The following is a 15,783-nucleotide window of genomic DNA, read 5'->3' as shown; positions in this document are numbered from 1 at the left end:
ATAGAGAGACACAGGGATAGAGGGATCGAGGGAACACCCTCGGAATTCTGAGCTCGGCCTCTTTGGGAAAGTCGTCAGTGTGGGAATTTCAAAGGAATTTGGAATTGGGAGAACGATTACGAGTGGATTCAGAAACTTCTGAAACAGAAATACAACTGAAAAAGAATGAACAAATCCTAAAGACTAAAATAATAATAAAGTACTATCAATGAATAAAGTACTAACTTATATTAAAAGAGGTCAGCATGCAGTAACCATAAAGTGCTGAATTGAAACAAATAAAAATACTGTATATAAACTCACATCCCAGTTAACACGCGTGACATCCATCTGGGATCTTGTCATCAGTGACAGGAGGGGCCATGACAGATATGTGACGTAGTTAGCCCACTTCAACCTCTCTCTCTTCATTTCCCTTTATCTCCTTCCGCCCATCTCCCTCTCTCCTTCCGCCCATCTCCCTCTCTCCTTCCGCCCACATCCCTCTCTCCTTCCGCCCATTTCTCTCTCTCCTTCCGCCCATCTCCCTCTCTCCTTCCGCCCATTTCTCTCTCTCCTTCCGCCCATCTCTCTCTCTCCTTCCGCCCATCTCTCTCTCTCCTTCCGCCCATCTCCCTCTCTCCTTCCGCCCATTTCTCTCTCTCCTTCCGCCCATCTCTCTCTCTCCTTCCGCCCATCTCTCTCTCTCCTTCCGCCCATCTCCCTCTCTCCTTCCGCCCATCTCCCTCTCTCCTTCCGCCAATCTCTCTCTCCTTCCGCCCATTTCTCTCTCTCCTTCCGCCCATTTCTCTCTCTCCTTCCGCCCATCTCTCTCTCTCCTTCCGCCCATCTCTCTCTCTCCTTCCGCCCATCTCTCTCTCTCCTTCCGCCCATCTCTCTCTCTCCTTCCGCCCATCTCTCTCTCTCCTTCCGCCCATCTCTCTCTCTCCTTCCGCCCATCTCTCTCTCTCCTTCCGCCCATCTCTCTCTCTCCTTCCGCCCATCTCTCTCTCTCCTTCCGCCCATCTCTCTCTCTCCTTCCGCCCATCTCCCTCTCTCCTTCCGCCCATTTCCCTCTCTCCTTCCGCCCATCTCCCTCTCTCCTTCCGCCCATCTCCCTCTCTCCTTCCGCCAATCTCTCTCTCTCCTTCCGCCCATCTCCCTCTCATCTCCCTCTCTCCTTCCGCCAATCTCTCTCTCCTTCCGCCCATCTCCCTCTCTCCTTCCGCCCATTTCTCTCTCTCCTTCCGCCCATCTCCCTCTCTCTCCTTCCGCCCATCTCCGTCTCTCCTTCCGCCCATCTCCCTCTCTCCTTCCGCCCATCTCCCTCTCCTTCCGCCCATCTCCGTCTCTCCTTCCGCCCATCTCTGTCTCTCCTTCCGCCCATTCTCTCTCTCCTTCCGCCCATCTCCCTCTCTCCTTCCGCCCATCTCCCTCTCCTTCCGCCCATCTCCCTCTCTCTCCTTCCGCCAATCTCCATCTCTCCTTCCGCCCATCTCCCTCTCTACTTCCGCCCATCTCCCTCTCTCTCCTTCTGCCAATCTCCCTCTCTCCTTCCGCCCGTCTCCCTCTCTCCTTCCGCCAATCTCTCTCTCTCTCCTTCCGCCCATATCCCTCTCTCCTTCCGCCCATCTCCCTCTCTCTCCTTCCGCCAATCTCCCTCTCTCCTTCCGCCCATCTCCCTCTCTCCTTCCGCCCATCTCCCTCTCTCCTTCCGCTCATCTCCCTCTCTCCTTCCGCCCATCTCCGTCTCTCCTTCCGCCCATCTCCGTCTCTCCTTCCGCCCATTTCTCTCTCTCCTTCCGCCCATCTCTCTCTCTCCTTCCGCCCATCTCCCTCTCTCCTTCCGCCCATCTCTCTCTCTCCTTCCTCCCATCTCTCTCTCTCCTTCCGCCCATCTCTGTCTCTCCTTCCGCCCATTTCTCTCTCTCCTTCCGCCCATCTCTCTCTCTCCTTCCGCCCATCTCCCTCTCTCCTTCCACCCATCTCCCTCTCCTTCCGCCCATCTCCCTCTCTCTCCTTCCGCCAATCTCCATCTCTCCTTCCGCCCATCTCCCTCTCTCCTTCCGCCAATCTCTCTCTCTCCTTCCGCCAATCTCTCTCTCTCCTTCCGCCAATCTCTCTCTCTCCTTCCGCCCATCTCCCTCTCTCCTTCTGCCCATCTCCCTCTCTCCTCCTTCTGCCCATCTCCCTCTCTCCTCCTTCTGCCCATCTCCCTCTCTCTCCTTCCGCCCATCTCCCTCTCTCCTTCCGCCAATCTCTCTCTCTCTCCTTCCGCCCATCTCCCTCTCTCTCCTTCCGCCAATCTCCCTCTCTCCTTCCGCCCATCTCCCTCTCTCCTTCCGCCCATCTCCCTCTCCTCAAATCAAATCAAATCAAATGTTATTTGTCACATACACATGGTTAGCAGATGTTAATGCGAGTGTAGCGAAATGCTTGTGCTTCTAGTTCCGACAATGCAGTGATAACCAACAAGTAATCTAACTAACAATTCCAAAACTACTGTCTTATACACAGTGTAAGGGGATAAGGAATATGTACATAAGGATATATGAATGAGTGATGGTACAGAGCAGCATACAGTAGATGGTATCGAGTACAGTATATACATATGAGATGAGTGTGTAGACAAAGTAAACAAAGTGGCATAGTTAAAGTGGCTAGTGATACATGTATTACATAAGGATGCAGTCGATAATGTAGAGTACAGTATATACATATGCATATGAGATGAATAATGTAGGGTAAGTAACATTATATAAGGTAGCATTGTTTAAAGTGGCTAGTGATATATTTACATCATTTCCCATTATTAAAATGGCTGGAGTTGGGTCAGTGTCAATGACAGTGTGTTGGCAGCAGCCACTCAATGTTAGTGGTGGCTGTTTAACAGTCTGATGGCCTTGAGATAGAAGCGGTTTTTCAGTCTCTCGGTCCCAGCTTTGATGCACCTGTACTGACCTCGCCTTCTGGATGATAGCGGGGTGAACAGGCAGTGGTTCGGGTGGTTGATGTCCTTGATGATCTTTATGGCCTTCCTGCAACAACGGGTGGTGTAGGTGTCCTGGAGGGCAGGTAGTTTGCCCCCGGTGATGCGTTGTGCAGTCCTCACTACCCTCTGGAGAGCCTTACGGTTGAGGGCGGAGCAGTTGCCGTACCAGGCGGTGATACAGCCCGCCAGGATGCTCTCAATTGTGCATCTGTAGAAGTTTGTGAGTGCTTTTGGTGACAAGCTGAATTTCTTCAGCCTCCTGAGGTTGAATAGGCGCTGCTGCGCCTTCTTCACGACGCTGTCAGTGTGAGTGGACCAATTCAGTTTGTCTGTGATGTGTATGCCGAGGAACTTAAAACTAGCTACCCTCTCCACTACTGTTCCATCGATGTGGATAGGGGGTGTTCCCTCTGCTGTTTCCTGAAGTCCACAATCATCTCCTTAGTTTTGTTGACGTTGAGTGTGAGGTTATTTTCCTGACACCACACTCCGAGGGCCCTCACCTCCTCCCTGTAGGCCGTCTCGTCGTTGTTGGTAATCAAGCCTACCACTGTTGTGTCGTCCGCAAACTTGATGATTGAGTTGGAGGCGTGCGTGGCCACGCAGTCGTGGGTGAACAGGGAGTACAGGAGAGGGCTCAGAACGCACCCTTGTGGGGCCCCGTGTTGAGGATCAGCGGGGAGGAGATGTTGTTGCCTACCCTCACCACCTGGGGGCGGCCCGTCAGGAAGTCCAGTACCCAGTTGCACAGGGCGGGGTCGAGACCCAGGGTCTCGAGCTTGATGACGAGCTTGGAGGGTACTATGGTGTTGAATGCCGAGCTGTAGTCGATGAACAGCATTCTCACATAGGTATTCCTCTTGTCCAGGTGGGTTAGGGCAGTGTGCAGTGTGGTTGAGATTGCATCGTCTGTGGACCTATTTGGGCGGTAAGCAAATTGGAGTGGGTCTAGGGTGTCAGGTAGGGTGGAGGTGATATGGTCCTTGACTAGTCTCTCCTTCCGCCCATCTCCCTCTCTCTCCTTCCGCCAATCTCCCTCTCTCCTTCCGCCAATCTCTCTCTCTCTCCTTCCGCCCATCTCCCTCTCTCCTTCCGCCCATCTCCCTCTCTCTCCTTCCGCCCATCTCCCTCTCTCTCCTTCCGCCAATCTCCCTCTCTCCTTCCGCCCCTCTCCCTCTCTCCTTCCGCCAATCTCTCTCTCTCTCCTTCCGCCCATATCCCTCTCTCCTTCCGCCCATCTCCCTCTCTCCTTCCGCCCATCTCTCTCTCTCCTTCCGCCCATCTCTCTCTCTCCTTCCGCCCATCTCCCTCTCTCTCCTTCCGCCAATCTCTCTCTCTCCTTCCGCCCATCTCCCTCTCTCCTTCCGCCCATCTCCCTCTCTCCTTCCGCCCATCTCCCTCTCTCCTTCCGCCCATCTCCCTCTCTCCTTCCGCCCATCTCCCTCTCTCCTTCCGCCCATCTCCCTCTCTCTCCTTCCGCCCATCTCTCTCTCTCTCCTTCCGCCCATCTCCCTCTCTCCTTCCGCCCATCTCCTCTCTCCTAACGCCCATCTCTCTCTCTCCTTCCGCCCATCTCCCTCTCTCCTTCCGCCAATCTCCCTCTCTCCTTCCGCCCATCTCTCTCTCTCTCCTTCCGCCAATCTCTCTCTCTCCTTCCGCCCATCTCCCTCTCTCCTTCCGCCCATCTCCCTCTCTCCTTCCGCCCATCTCCCTCTCTCCTTCCGCCCATCTCCCTCTCTCCTTCCGCCCATCTCTCTCCTTCCGCCCATCTCCCTCTCTCCTCCTTCTGCCCATCTCCCTCTCTCCTTCCGCCCATCTCTCTCTCTCCTTCCGCCCATCTCCCTCTCTCCTCCTTCTGCCCATCTCCCTCTCTCCTTCCGCCCATCTCCCTCTCTCCTTCCGCCCATCTCCCCTCTCTCCTTCCGCCCATCTCTCCTTCCGCCCATCTCCCTCTCTCCTCCTTCTGCCCATCTCCCTCTCTCCTTCCGCCCATCTCCCTCTCTCCTTCCGCCCATCTCCCTCTCTCCTTCCGCCCATCTCCCTCTCTCCTTCCGCCCATCTCCCTCTCTCCTTCCGCCCATCTCTCTCTCTCCTTCCGCCCATCTCCCTCTCTCCTCCTTCTGCCCATCTCTCTCTCTCCTTCCGCCCATCTCCCTCTCTCCTTCCGCCCATCTCCCTCTCTCCTTCCGCCCATCTCCCTCTCTCCTTCCGCCCATCTCCCTCTCTCCTTCCGCCCATCTCCCTCTCTCCTTCCGCCCATCTCTCTCTCTCCTTCCGCCCATCTCACTCTCTCCTCCTTCTGCCCATCTCCCTCTCTCCTTCCGCCCATCCCAATCCTCCTTCAACAGAAATAGTTGTTGTTAGTCACAGCCCACACAATGAAATGCCATTTACTGAAACAAGCAATGCTGTGAGTTGGTGTGACTGCAGTTTAGCTGTAGACTCTTGTACGAATGTTGTTTTGAGTACTGTAAGGCTGTTGATACTATTGTTTGTGTGTACATACGTGTGTGTGTGTGCATTTATTCAAGGTATTGATGGATATTAGTAATAAAGACACAGCTTTATTTTAGAAGCTATGTAAGTTGGCTGTTGGCGTGCCTGTTTGTTCATAGATGTTTATGAATGCTGTGTGCTCAGCAGTCTCTCCTCTCTCCCAGTTGTGCTCAGCTCTTTCTGATGACAGCTCGCTACTTCAGGTTCAACACACTTCACATGGTCATCCAGCCCAGTCCATCCATCCAACCTCCAGGACAGCCAGAGAGGGAAGAGAGACCCTCGTGGGAGACACCATAGAGACTAGGCTAACTACTCAGCTCTCTGCAGGCAGGACCAGCTCTCTGCAGGCGGGACCAGCTCTCTGCAGGCGGGACCAGCTCTCTGCAGGCAGGACCAGCTCTCTGCAGGCAGGACCAGGAGGCTCTGTGGAAACCCCAGCAGGAGTACCTCAGTAATAGGGAGACCCCAGGGGAGACCATACTGTCCATTCACTCTCGAGTAGGATCCACCAGACTGTAGAGACATGTTGGACCACTCAGTCAGCAGTCTGTTCTGGCCACTCAGTGATGTGCTGTTCCAGGGGCTCTTAGGAGTGCCCAGCTGGGATAGCCCAGAGTGAGAGAGAGAGCAAGAGAGAGAGAGAGAGAGAGACTGCCCTAGGAGACCGGAGCGACTTACTTGACCACTCTAGCTGGGACACCTTGAGGGGTGAGGCCCCCATGAGACCTGCATCCGGTTTTACGTAAGGGGTTTTACATAAGGGGTTTTATTCAACCGGGCACTGTTCCTAACTGTGACACTGTCACGTTCGTCGTATGAATCGGGCCAAGGCGCAGCGTGGTATGCGTACATTCTTCTTTATTTAATAGAATGAACACTGAACAAACTAGCAAAACAACCAAACGAACCGTGAAGCTAATATGAATAGTGCAGACAGGCAACTAAACATAGAACGAGATCCCACAAACACCAAAGGGAAATGGCTACCTAAATATGATCCCCAATCAGAGACAACGATAAACAGCTGCCTCTGATTGGGAACCATATCAAGCCACCATAAACATACAAATACCTAGACCTACAAAACCCTAGACATACAAAACCCTCGACAATACAAAAACTAGCGTATCCACCCGAGTCACACCCTGACCTAACCAAAATATAAAGAAAACAGAGATATCTCAGGTCAAGGGCGTGACAGACACTCTTAAGGGATCTGAGTCATGTACAGTTTATGTGTGTGTAAAGTTCATCATACACAGTACACACACACACACACACACACACACACACACACACACACACACACACACACACACACACACCACACACACACAGGCAGGCACCAATGCACATACAGACATGCTTGTTGTAAATGTTGTAGACTCAACATTCCGAGATAAAGGCTATATGGATATAGGACGGACTAATGTGGAGGTTGTTTAAATAAGGATCTATAGATATCATAACTGGTATCTATTACATGTACAGTGTATTATAATCATAACAGTGAGAGATTAAAAAGAACTTGCCACAATTTGCAACACAATCCCAGAGTCAAACCCTTTCCAATGCCTCATACACAAAACAAACATATTGTCTCAGCAGAATCCATCCTCCTGTTTCCCTGGCCTTTATTCCCTGGTCTTTTGTTGAGCACTATTCTATTTGTCATGACGCCAAACAAACAGGGTCTGGCTGGTGTAATCTAGTCAGAACATCCTGCGGATCACTCCAGTCATGTTAGCGTGGCGCTAGCATTAATCAGCCCAGTCGTATTAATGAGAGAGCGGCTAGCGCTAATTACCGCCATAGATTCTGCAGCAGCCCATTAAATATACAAATGACAGAGCTAAAGAGCCCAGCCTCTCCTGATTAATCTTTAAATGGAGAAAAACTAATGATGTCTGTAAAGTTTTCCCTCCACTTTGCCTCCGTGCCGACACCGCACGGCAATCAATCAAATTAATTAAGGAAAATCATTTGTATCATTTAACATTTCTTCCACACGCTACGATAGAGTGTGTAGAGTCAGGATACATTATTCCTTTCTCTTTTTGGTTTCTTATTTACACACCATTTTTGATTTAGTTCATTTCAGTTCAAATCTTTGGGATTTGTCTGGTTTAAAAACAGATTCCAATCACATTCATATTCATGCTAAGGCAAAGGTCTAGTTTTTTAATGTATAAAAAACATCTCTAAATGGATGAATCCATTAAAGAAACCTGCACTCATCTCTCAGGCATTGATTTCATAGTGAAAAGGCTTCCTTGATTGGAGCCCAGATTTAGCATAAAGCACATTGACCTCTCAAAGACAAGTGGCATACATCCACTCGACTCCATGTTCCCTGAAAACGCAATAATACACAAACTAAATGAACAAATGATGGAAACATGAAAACATCACGTTATTAATATTCTAAAATATATTCTAAATAGTGCATTACGTTAATGGGAAGAGAGGATGATGAGTGATTTGAGACAGAAAGCCCATCAGGCTGCAGTAAAGCATTGATGAGTTCCAAATCCGTTTCGAATCCTTCTTTGATTTGATTTGTTTGGTGTTGCGTGCGCCTCCGCAGATATAATTGGATGTAGGGTATGATGTAGGGTATGATGTAGGGTATGAGGGGTATGATGTAGGGTATGAGGGATATAATGTAGGGTATGAGGGGTATGATGTAGGGTATGAGGGATATGATGTAGGGTATGAGGGGTATGATGTAGGGTATGAGGGATATAATGTAGGGTATGAGGGGTATGATGTAGGGTATGAGGGGTATGATGTAGGGTATGAGGGGTATGATGTAGGGTACGAGGAGTATGATGTAGGGTATGAGGGATATGATGTAGGGTATGAGGGGTATGATGTAGGGTATGAGGGGTATGATGTAGGGTACGAGGGGTATGGTGTAGGGTACGAGGGTATTATGTAGGGGAGGGGTATGATGTAGGGTATGAGGGGTATGATGTAGGGTACGAGGAGTATGATGTAGGGTATGAGGGATATGATGTAGGGTATGAGGGGTATGATGTAGGGTATGAGGGGTATTATGTAGGGTACGAGGGGTATGATGTAGGGTACGAGGGGTATGATGTAGGGTATGAGGGGTATGATGTAGGGTATGAGGTTAGTATTGAATGTGGAAAGGGATGGTTATGATGAAAACACCTCGATGATAGTGAATACATCCTGTTTATTCCAATTATTTGATCCATTAACCTCTATCTATCTACATCTCAGGTCTTTTATCATAGCCTGTAAAAAACGCTCAGCACTGTTTTAAAGAAGCCTTTCCACACACCTTGACAAGATCATCAAGAATAATTGTTAGATGTATATTTTCTGGAGACTTTTGTTCTTCCAATAAAACAAAACACACAAAGACCTTATACACACTGAGCGCAAGGAAGCAATGGCTGTGTGGAGAGAGCGATCTCAAACAGAGCTAATCTGGGAGTGTGTGAGGTGATTGTTCTGGTTTGTGCCTCTTCATTAGGGTGGGTGTGTGTGTGTATGGACTTGTATGTGTATGGGTTTGTGTTTTTGCGCGCGTGTGCGCTTATGTGTGTAATGGCGTGGGGCCCAAGGACGAGACTCCTTTTCTGACTGTGGCCATTGATCAATTAGCGGCAGCAGGACTGAAGCCTGGTCCTGATTTATAAAGATTTATCCTGCGTCATAATTGAAGGAGAAAAGGGGAAATAGCTGCTAGACGTTAATAGAGTTAAGGGCAGATGGCCGTGCATCTCCACACCAGGCTCGGTCAGCAGGTTCTACCATTACTTTATGATATGATATGCAGGCTGCATAATGTCCTACACTGCAGAGGGACTAAGGAGTAACTGGTGGTCTATTCATACAAATATAGACAGATTTCTCTGATAGTTTACTGGACCTGTAGAACTAGGGAGGGGAGAGATGCTAAACGTGAGGTCTAATAGTGAACACTGTGCTGGAGACACACACACGCACACACACAGTCTGCTAAGGTGATGCCACAGTGATGCCAGAGTGAGAGGTGACCAGTGTTCCAGATTTGACCGTGAGTAAGGATTTGGGCATTATAGGAGAAAATCTAAGTAAAAACAATATGTTACAAATCCCTCAAACAAGGAAGGAGAAAACAAGTTAATAATGGGAAATGTTGGCTTTTCATTTCCCCACCTGTAACATTGCTGGGTGAATCAACCGGATGCTTTGGTAGTGGAATCTATTTGATTAGCATAAGAGCCAATTAAAACATATATAATATAATTTAAACAAATGGCCGACTAGGGATGTTTTGGTTGGGTTTGCAGATGAAGCAGAACATGTTTTGATTTGGAGCTCAGTTCTCCAATTATGTGAGTAAACACTGTTGTAATTGTCCTCTGTCTCATGTGGAAGTCATTCACTTAGCTGGGACTCTTCCACAGAAATACTGTTTCAGTCTGAACATATACAGAACAACACTAAACAAGTGATAAACTATATGTATTTTTATGTGTTTTATAATGTACCAACTATTCATTTTGCTGTGCTCTTACACAAAGATGTAGATACTCCAATATTATTGTGTGTGTGTACAGTATGTGTGTGTGTGTGCATCTACAGTCGCCACGTACCTGTGAAGTCGCTGTTGACCGGTAGTGTGTCGCTGGGGAACCGGTGGTAACCGTTGCCGGGAAACATCGCCCCCCTAACGACGAGGTCACGGGGGTCAGAGAGAGAGAGGTCGGTTCGCTCCACCTGACGGAGTTCAGGTTGAAATGTAACAGTAGAAGTTACTCTCTGGGTTTGATTACATAGGCTCTATAACAGCAAGACGAGGCGTGACACAAAGTGGAAGTATCACAACAGATATGTACGTACAAATATGTTTTGAAGGAATTTAAACAATAATGTCCCTCTGTAGTTGGTTATGAGAGTATCTGACAGAAAGGCGGACAGACAGACAGACCTGGTAGAGTGGTGGGGGTCCGTGGGGCTGAGAGGGGGGGTCCCAGGTCACCTCCATCAGTGTCCCATGTACTGGCCTCAACCTGGGGGGAGCAAGACCTGCTGGAGCTAGAGATGGGAGGGACGGGAGAGAGAGTAAAGAGATAATAATTAAAGTGAAGGAGACGAAAAGTAACTCCCTTGTACAAAGCCTGCAACAAGAGGAGGGTACATGTATGCTACTTTTAAGTACTTTCATTTGTAGATCTATGCAGAATTACAAATGCTCTTAAACGGGTGTGTTGATCAGCTGTCTCTTAGACAAAGACTCCCTTACAGTAATTATCCATCTCAGAGAGTCTGCTAGTCTGATAACAGGTTAAAGCGATAAAATAACTAATGAGTGGAGAGATGGAGGGTTATAAAAGACAGCTGTGCATTAACATCTCAGCGTCATGCCTGTGCTGTGGTTTAGATGGTCCCACGTATGAGCTAGAGGAGTGAATTATCCAGGAGTGACACCTTCACAAGCGCACGCACGCACGCACGCACGCACGCACGCACGTACGCACACACACACACACACACACACACACACACACACACACACACACACACACACACAGGCCTAATAAAGCTGGTAAATGGAGGTGGATGTCTTGTCTTCCCAGCCCATCTCAATCAAGGCACCATAAATGACAGCCAATCAATAACCATAGAGTCTATATAATGGAAATTCTGATATCATTACAAAATTATTCCCTCTCCTTTAATAGGATTTTTGTGAAGCCTCTGTGGAACATTTATCTTTTATGTTACCCCTCAGAACATACGCTAGAGAGAGGAGCTGGTAGTGATATGTTCCGTGTTTTTTCTTTACTATAGAATCAGCAAGTAAGACAGTGTCTCCAGAATTTGGTTCAGTGGCCGGTCGCATTTGAACATATTCAGTGATTTCTCCCTTTACTTATCAGCAGTATTCACCCACCTTGTTTTTGGGGGGGTTTTTGCATTAAAGTGGGATTTAAATTAATTTAATTGTGGGGTTTTTGCTCATTGATCTATACAAAATACTCCATAATATTAAAGTATTTTTTAAATTTAATTAACTCAAATGTTGTTGCAAAAGTATTAATCTCTTTTCATTAACAAGCCTAAATTAGAAAGTGTTGAATTTCAAGCACAGATTAAACTACAAAGACCAGCTTTTCGAAAGCCTCATAAAGAATGGCAGTGATTGGTAGATGGGTAACAATAACAAATCAGACATTGAATATCTCTTTAAGCATGGTCAAGTTAATAATGATGCTGTGGATGATGTATTAAACCACACAGACACATCAAAGATACAGTCATCCTTCTGAACTGAGCTGCAGGACAGGAATGAAACTGCTCAGGGACGTCAGAGTTAATTGTTTGTGAAGCGAAAACACTAAGGATGGATCAACAAGATTGTAGTTACTCCACAATAATAACCAACATGACAGAATGAAAAGTAGAATACAAATATAAAAAATACAAATATTCCAAAACATGCATCCTGTATGCAACAAGGCACTAAAGTTATACTGCAACAAAAAACATGGAGAAGGAATAAATGTTTTGGCCTAAATGCTAAGCCTTATATTTGGGGCAAATACCACACAGTACAGCACTGAGTAACTGCCTCCTTATGATCAAGCATGGTGGTGGCTGCATCATGTTATGGGTATGCTTGACATCGGCAAAGATTGGGGAGTTTTTCAGGATAAAAAGAAACGGGATGGAGCCAAGCACAGGCATTTTCCTAGAGGAAAACCTGCTTCAGTCTGCTTTACACAGACACTGGGAGATGAATTCAACTTTCAGCAGGACAATAACCTACAACAAAAAGCCAAATCTACACTTGAGTTGCTTACCAAGAAGACAGTGAATGTTTCCGAGCAGCCAAGTTAAAGTTTTGACTTAAATCTGCGTGACAATCTATCTCAAGACTTGAAAATTGCTGTCTAGCCAAGATCCTCAAAACCTTTAGGGCTTCAGAGCTTTAGGGCTGTCCCCGACTAAAAAAAAGTAATCCTGTTCTTTCGACCAATCGATTGGTCGAAATGTTGAAACTTATTTTTCCATATATACAGTAGACAGACAGTGTAAAAAACACTTAATGAATAAGTGTACCTGAGAGTCTGTTCTAACGAGATACAAAAAAAACAAAGCCTTTATTACACCAGACTAAAAACAGTTGCATGCATTTATTTATTGTTTAGGCTAATTATTCAAAGCTTCCTTTTGTTATTTAATTAAAAAACTAAAATGCTTGATAGCATTTCAAAGCATTCATGTCTTTCAGGCTGTGTGATGGCATGAACGAATGATTGATTGATTGATACAGTAGCCTATATATTGAAATATAGGCCTAAGTAAGTTACGGTATGAAGACTAAAGAAGAGTCACTTCTAGGCCTCCAGCTTGATGGTTATACAAGGATACTATACAAAGACCACTAATGACAATATGACTTACTGTTATGATCATCATCATTATAATAGTAACAGTAAGAAGGAGATCAAGAAAAGGGAGGCTATAAGAGCGAGAGCTCCGTGAATATTATGAGGACAAACTGGTGTTAGATTACAATATCATTGTTCTGCCTGTTTGGAGCAGTGTAAACAACACTAAATCATTTAAGTAATACCAATCTGTTCTAACAATTATTTTTTGTAAAGCCTTTATTACAAACACTCAAACAGGCAACATAAGAAAGATCTGTCTTATTCCTGTAGATATATATGGATGATTTATAAAGCCAGGTACATTGAACAGTTAGGATATTGATTATAGACCTAATTAAGTTGGGGTTTCCTCTCTCCTAACTTTTCTTAGACAATTAAACTAAGGCAAGGCTTGTTTCCTCGTTCCTGCTGCTGCCTCCGCCACATTGTTCTCCATCCCAATATACTGGTTAACTTTGCTATTATGCACAAAGCAACATAGGGAAAGGCAGCAATTCTACGGTGTACTGAAGATTGTGTTTCAGAACCGCGGACAGCGACCTTATCCAACGAGGGAGAAATCGCATTTCTTATAAAATAATATTAGATTTATTAGTGTTGCACCATTTGGTTTTACATAATATAACCATATACAATTTCAGTATCTAGTGTCTTGTGATGGACTGTACCCTCCCCGTGGCCTCCGCAATGGATTAGTCCACTCAGATAGGTGTGAATCAGACAGGTGTCTTGTGATGGACTGTGCCCTCCCCGTGGCCTCCGCCATGGATGAGTCCACTCAGACAGGGGTGAATCAGACAGGTGTCTTGTGATGGACTGTGCCCTCCCCGTGGCCTCCGCCATGGATGAGTCCACTCAGACAGGGGTGAATCAGACAGGTGTCTTGTGATGGACTGTGCCCTCCCCGTGGCCTCCGCCATGGATGAGTCCACTCAGACAGGGGTGAATCAGACAGGTGTCTTGTGATGGACTGTACCCTCCCCGTGGCCTCCGCCATGGATGAGTCCACTCAGACAGGGGTGAATCACACAGGTGTCTTGAGCACCATGAAAAAAAATGTTTTTGCAACTGCTTGACTTAAGAAATCTCGGTCAACCAACAGCCTTTCGACCAAACAATCAACTAGTCAACTAAATGGGGTCAGCCCTACAGAGCTTGAAGAATTTCTTAAAGAATAATGGGCTTTGTGTGTGTTCCTGTGTGTGTGTTTATGTGCATGCCTGTGTGTGTATGTTTGTTTGCGTGTGTGTGTGTGTGCGCGTGTGTGTATGTTTGTTTGTGTGTGTGTTTGTGTGTGTTTACATGCCTGTGGGTATGTTTGTTTGCGTGTGTGTTTGCATGCCTGTGTGTATGTTTGTTTGCGTGTGTGTTTTTGTGTGTGTTTATGTGTATGTATGTACTGTGTGTGTGTGTGTGTGTGTGTGTGTGTGTGTGTGTGTGTGTGTGTGTGTGTGTGTGTGTGTGTGTGTGTGTGTGTGTGTGTGTGTGTGTGTGTGTGTGTGTGTGTGTGTGTGTGTGTGTGTGTGTGTGTGTGTGTGTATATGTGAGTGACTACTGTGCGATGCTAATATGCTGCCATGTATTTACCACGAGGCAGCCACATAAGGGTTGATAAAAGCCACTTGGTCTCTCCTCTCCTCCTGTCATCCTCTCTGCCCCCTCTCCACTCTACGACGCTCTGACAACAAGGTTAACAGTCCAACACAACAAGGTTAATATTGCCTTCAACATGTTAATGAAGCAGCTAAATCACCACAGCGCTTCCAGGGCAGACACACACGCGCACATACACTTCTGGGGAACAATTATCAGGCCCGGAGGAGTGTTGTGTGTTTTTACACTAGCTGACATCCTTTATGGGCCTTCGGATCATCCCCGGTCTACATGCACTGTAATACCGCTGAAATATATCTCTGGAGCAGCACAACTATTGATTTATGCATAATAATTATCCCCAGGCTTCCCAAGGAGAGAAATATGCATAGCAGGGTTCACGTCAATGTGCCGAATGTGTGTGTGTCTGTGTCTGTGTGTGTGTGTGTGTGTGTGTGTGTGTGTGTGTGTGTGTGTGTGTGTGTGTGTGTGTGTGTGTGTGTGTGTGTGTGTGTGTGTGTGTGTGTGTGTGTGTGTTTGTGTGTGTGTGTGTGTGGTAGGGGCTGGCTAGGCTTGTAGAGCAAGTCTTTATGGTTGTAGGATACATTAAACATTACCGTCAGCAACTGATTCACAATCCAACCTGATCAATACCATGTGGTGAGAGTTTGCTCTGGTGGTGACAGTCTGCTCTGGTGGTGAGAGTCTGCTCTGGTGGTGAGAGTCTGCTCTGGTGGTGACAGTCTGCTCTGGAGGTGAGAGTCTGCTCCGGTGGTGAGAGTCTGCTCTGGTGGTGAGAGTCTGCTCTGGTGGTGAGAGTCTGTTCTGGTGGTGAGAGTCTGCTCTGGTGGTGAGAGTCTGCTCTGGTGGTGAGAGTCTGCTCCGGTGGTGAGAGTTTGCTCTGGTGGTGACAGTCTGCTCTGGTGGCGAGAGTCTGCTCCGGTGGTGAGAGTCTGCTCTGGTGGTGAGAGTCTGCTCTGGTGGTGAGAGTCTGCTCTGGAGGAGTGCTGTGGGCTTTACACACACAGACTCACACACACGCATGCAGACATCCTTACATCTTTCTTCCTCCTAATTTAATTCATTTTTAGATTTAGAGTTACATAAGGAAACGTAATCTGGTGAAATTCCTTTAAATATGTATAAGAAATTCTTAATTATGTGCAAAACACACTTTATATAAGGGAGACACGGAAAGTTTCCACCGAAAGTTGGAGGGAGTAAAGAAGAGATGAAGCGAGAGAGAAAGAGAGAGGGGGGGGTTGAGCAATGCTCTTTCTTCTCCTCTGTCTGCATTCTTAT

General features: G+C 47.1%; 1 protein-coding gene across 5 annotated transcripts in view; it reads right to left on the bottom strand.

Moving 5' to 3' along the window:
• The window catches only part of ush2a (Usher syndrome 2A (autosomal recessive, mild)), a 504,765-nt gene that overhangs the window by 336,144 nt on the left and 152,838 nt on the right, over nucleotides 1-15,783 (bottom strand). For all 5 annotated transcript variants that reach the window (XM_052485995.1, XM_052485996.1, XM_052485997.1 and 2 more), the window contains exons 24-25: nucleotides 10,419-10,525; nucleotides 10,084-10,207 (exon numbers count right to left, since the gene is read on the bottom strand). In XM_052485995.1, the coding sequence (XP_052341955.1) occupies nucleotides 10,084-10,207; nucleotides 10,419-10,525 (231 nt within the window). The remainder of the gene's footprint in view (nucleotides 1-10,083; nucleotides 10,208-10,418; nucleotides 10,526-15,783) is intronic.

This window comes from Oncorhynchus keta, chromosome 29 (genome assembly GCF_023373465.1).
Source record: "Oncorhynchus keta strain PuntledgeMale-10-30-2019 chromosome 29, Oket_V2, whole genome shotgun sequence".
Classification (NCBI taxonomy): domain Eukaryota; kingdom Metazoa; phylum Chordata; class Actinopteri; order Salmoniformes; family Salmonidae; genus Oncorhynchus; species Oncorhynchus keta.
This window is presented reverse-complemented; position numbering and strand designations above follow the sequence as displayed.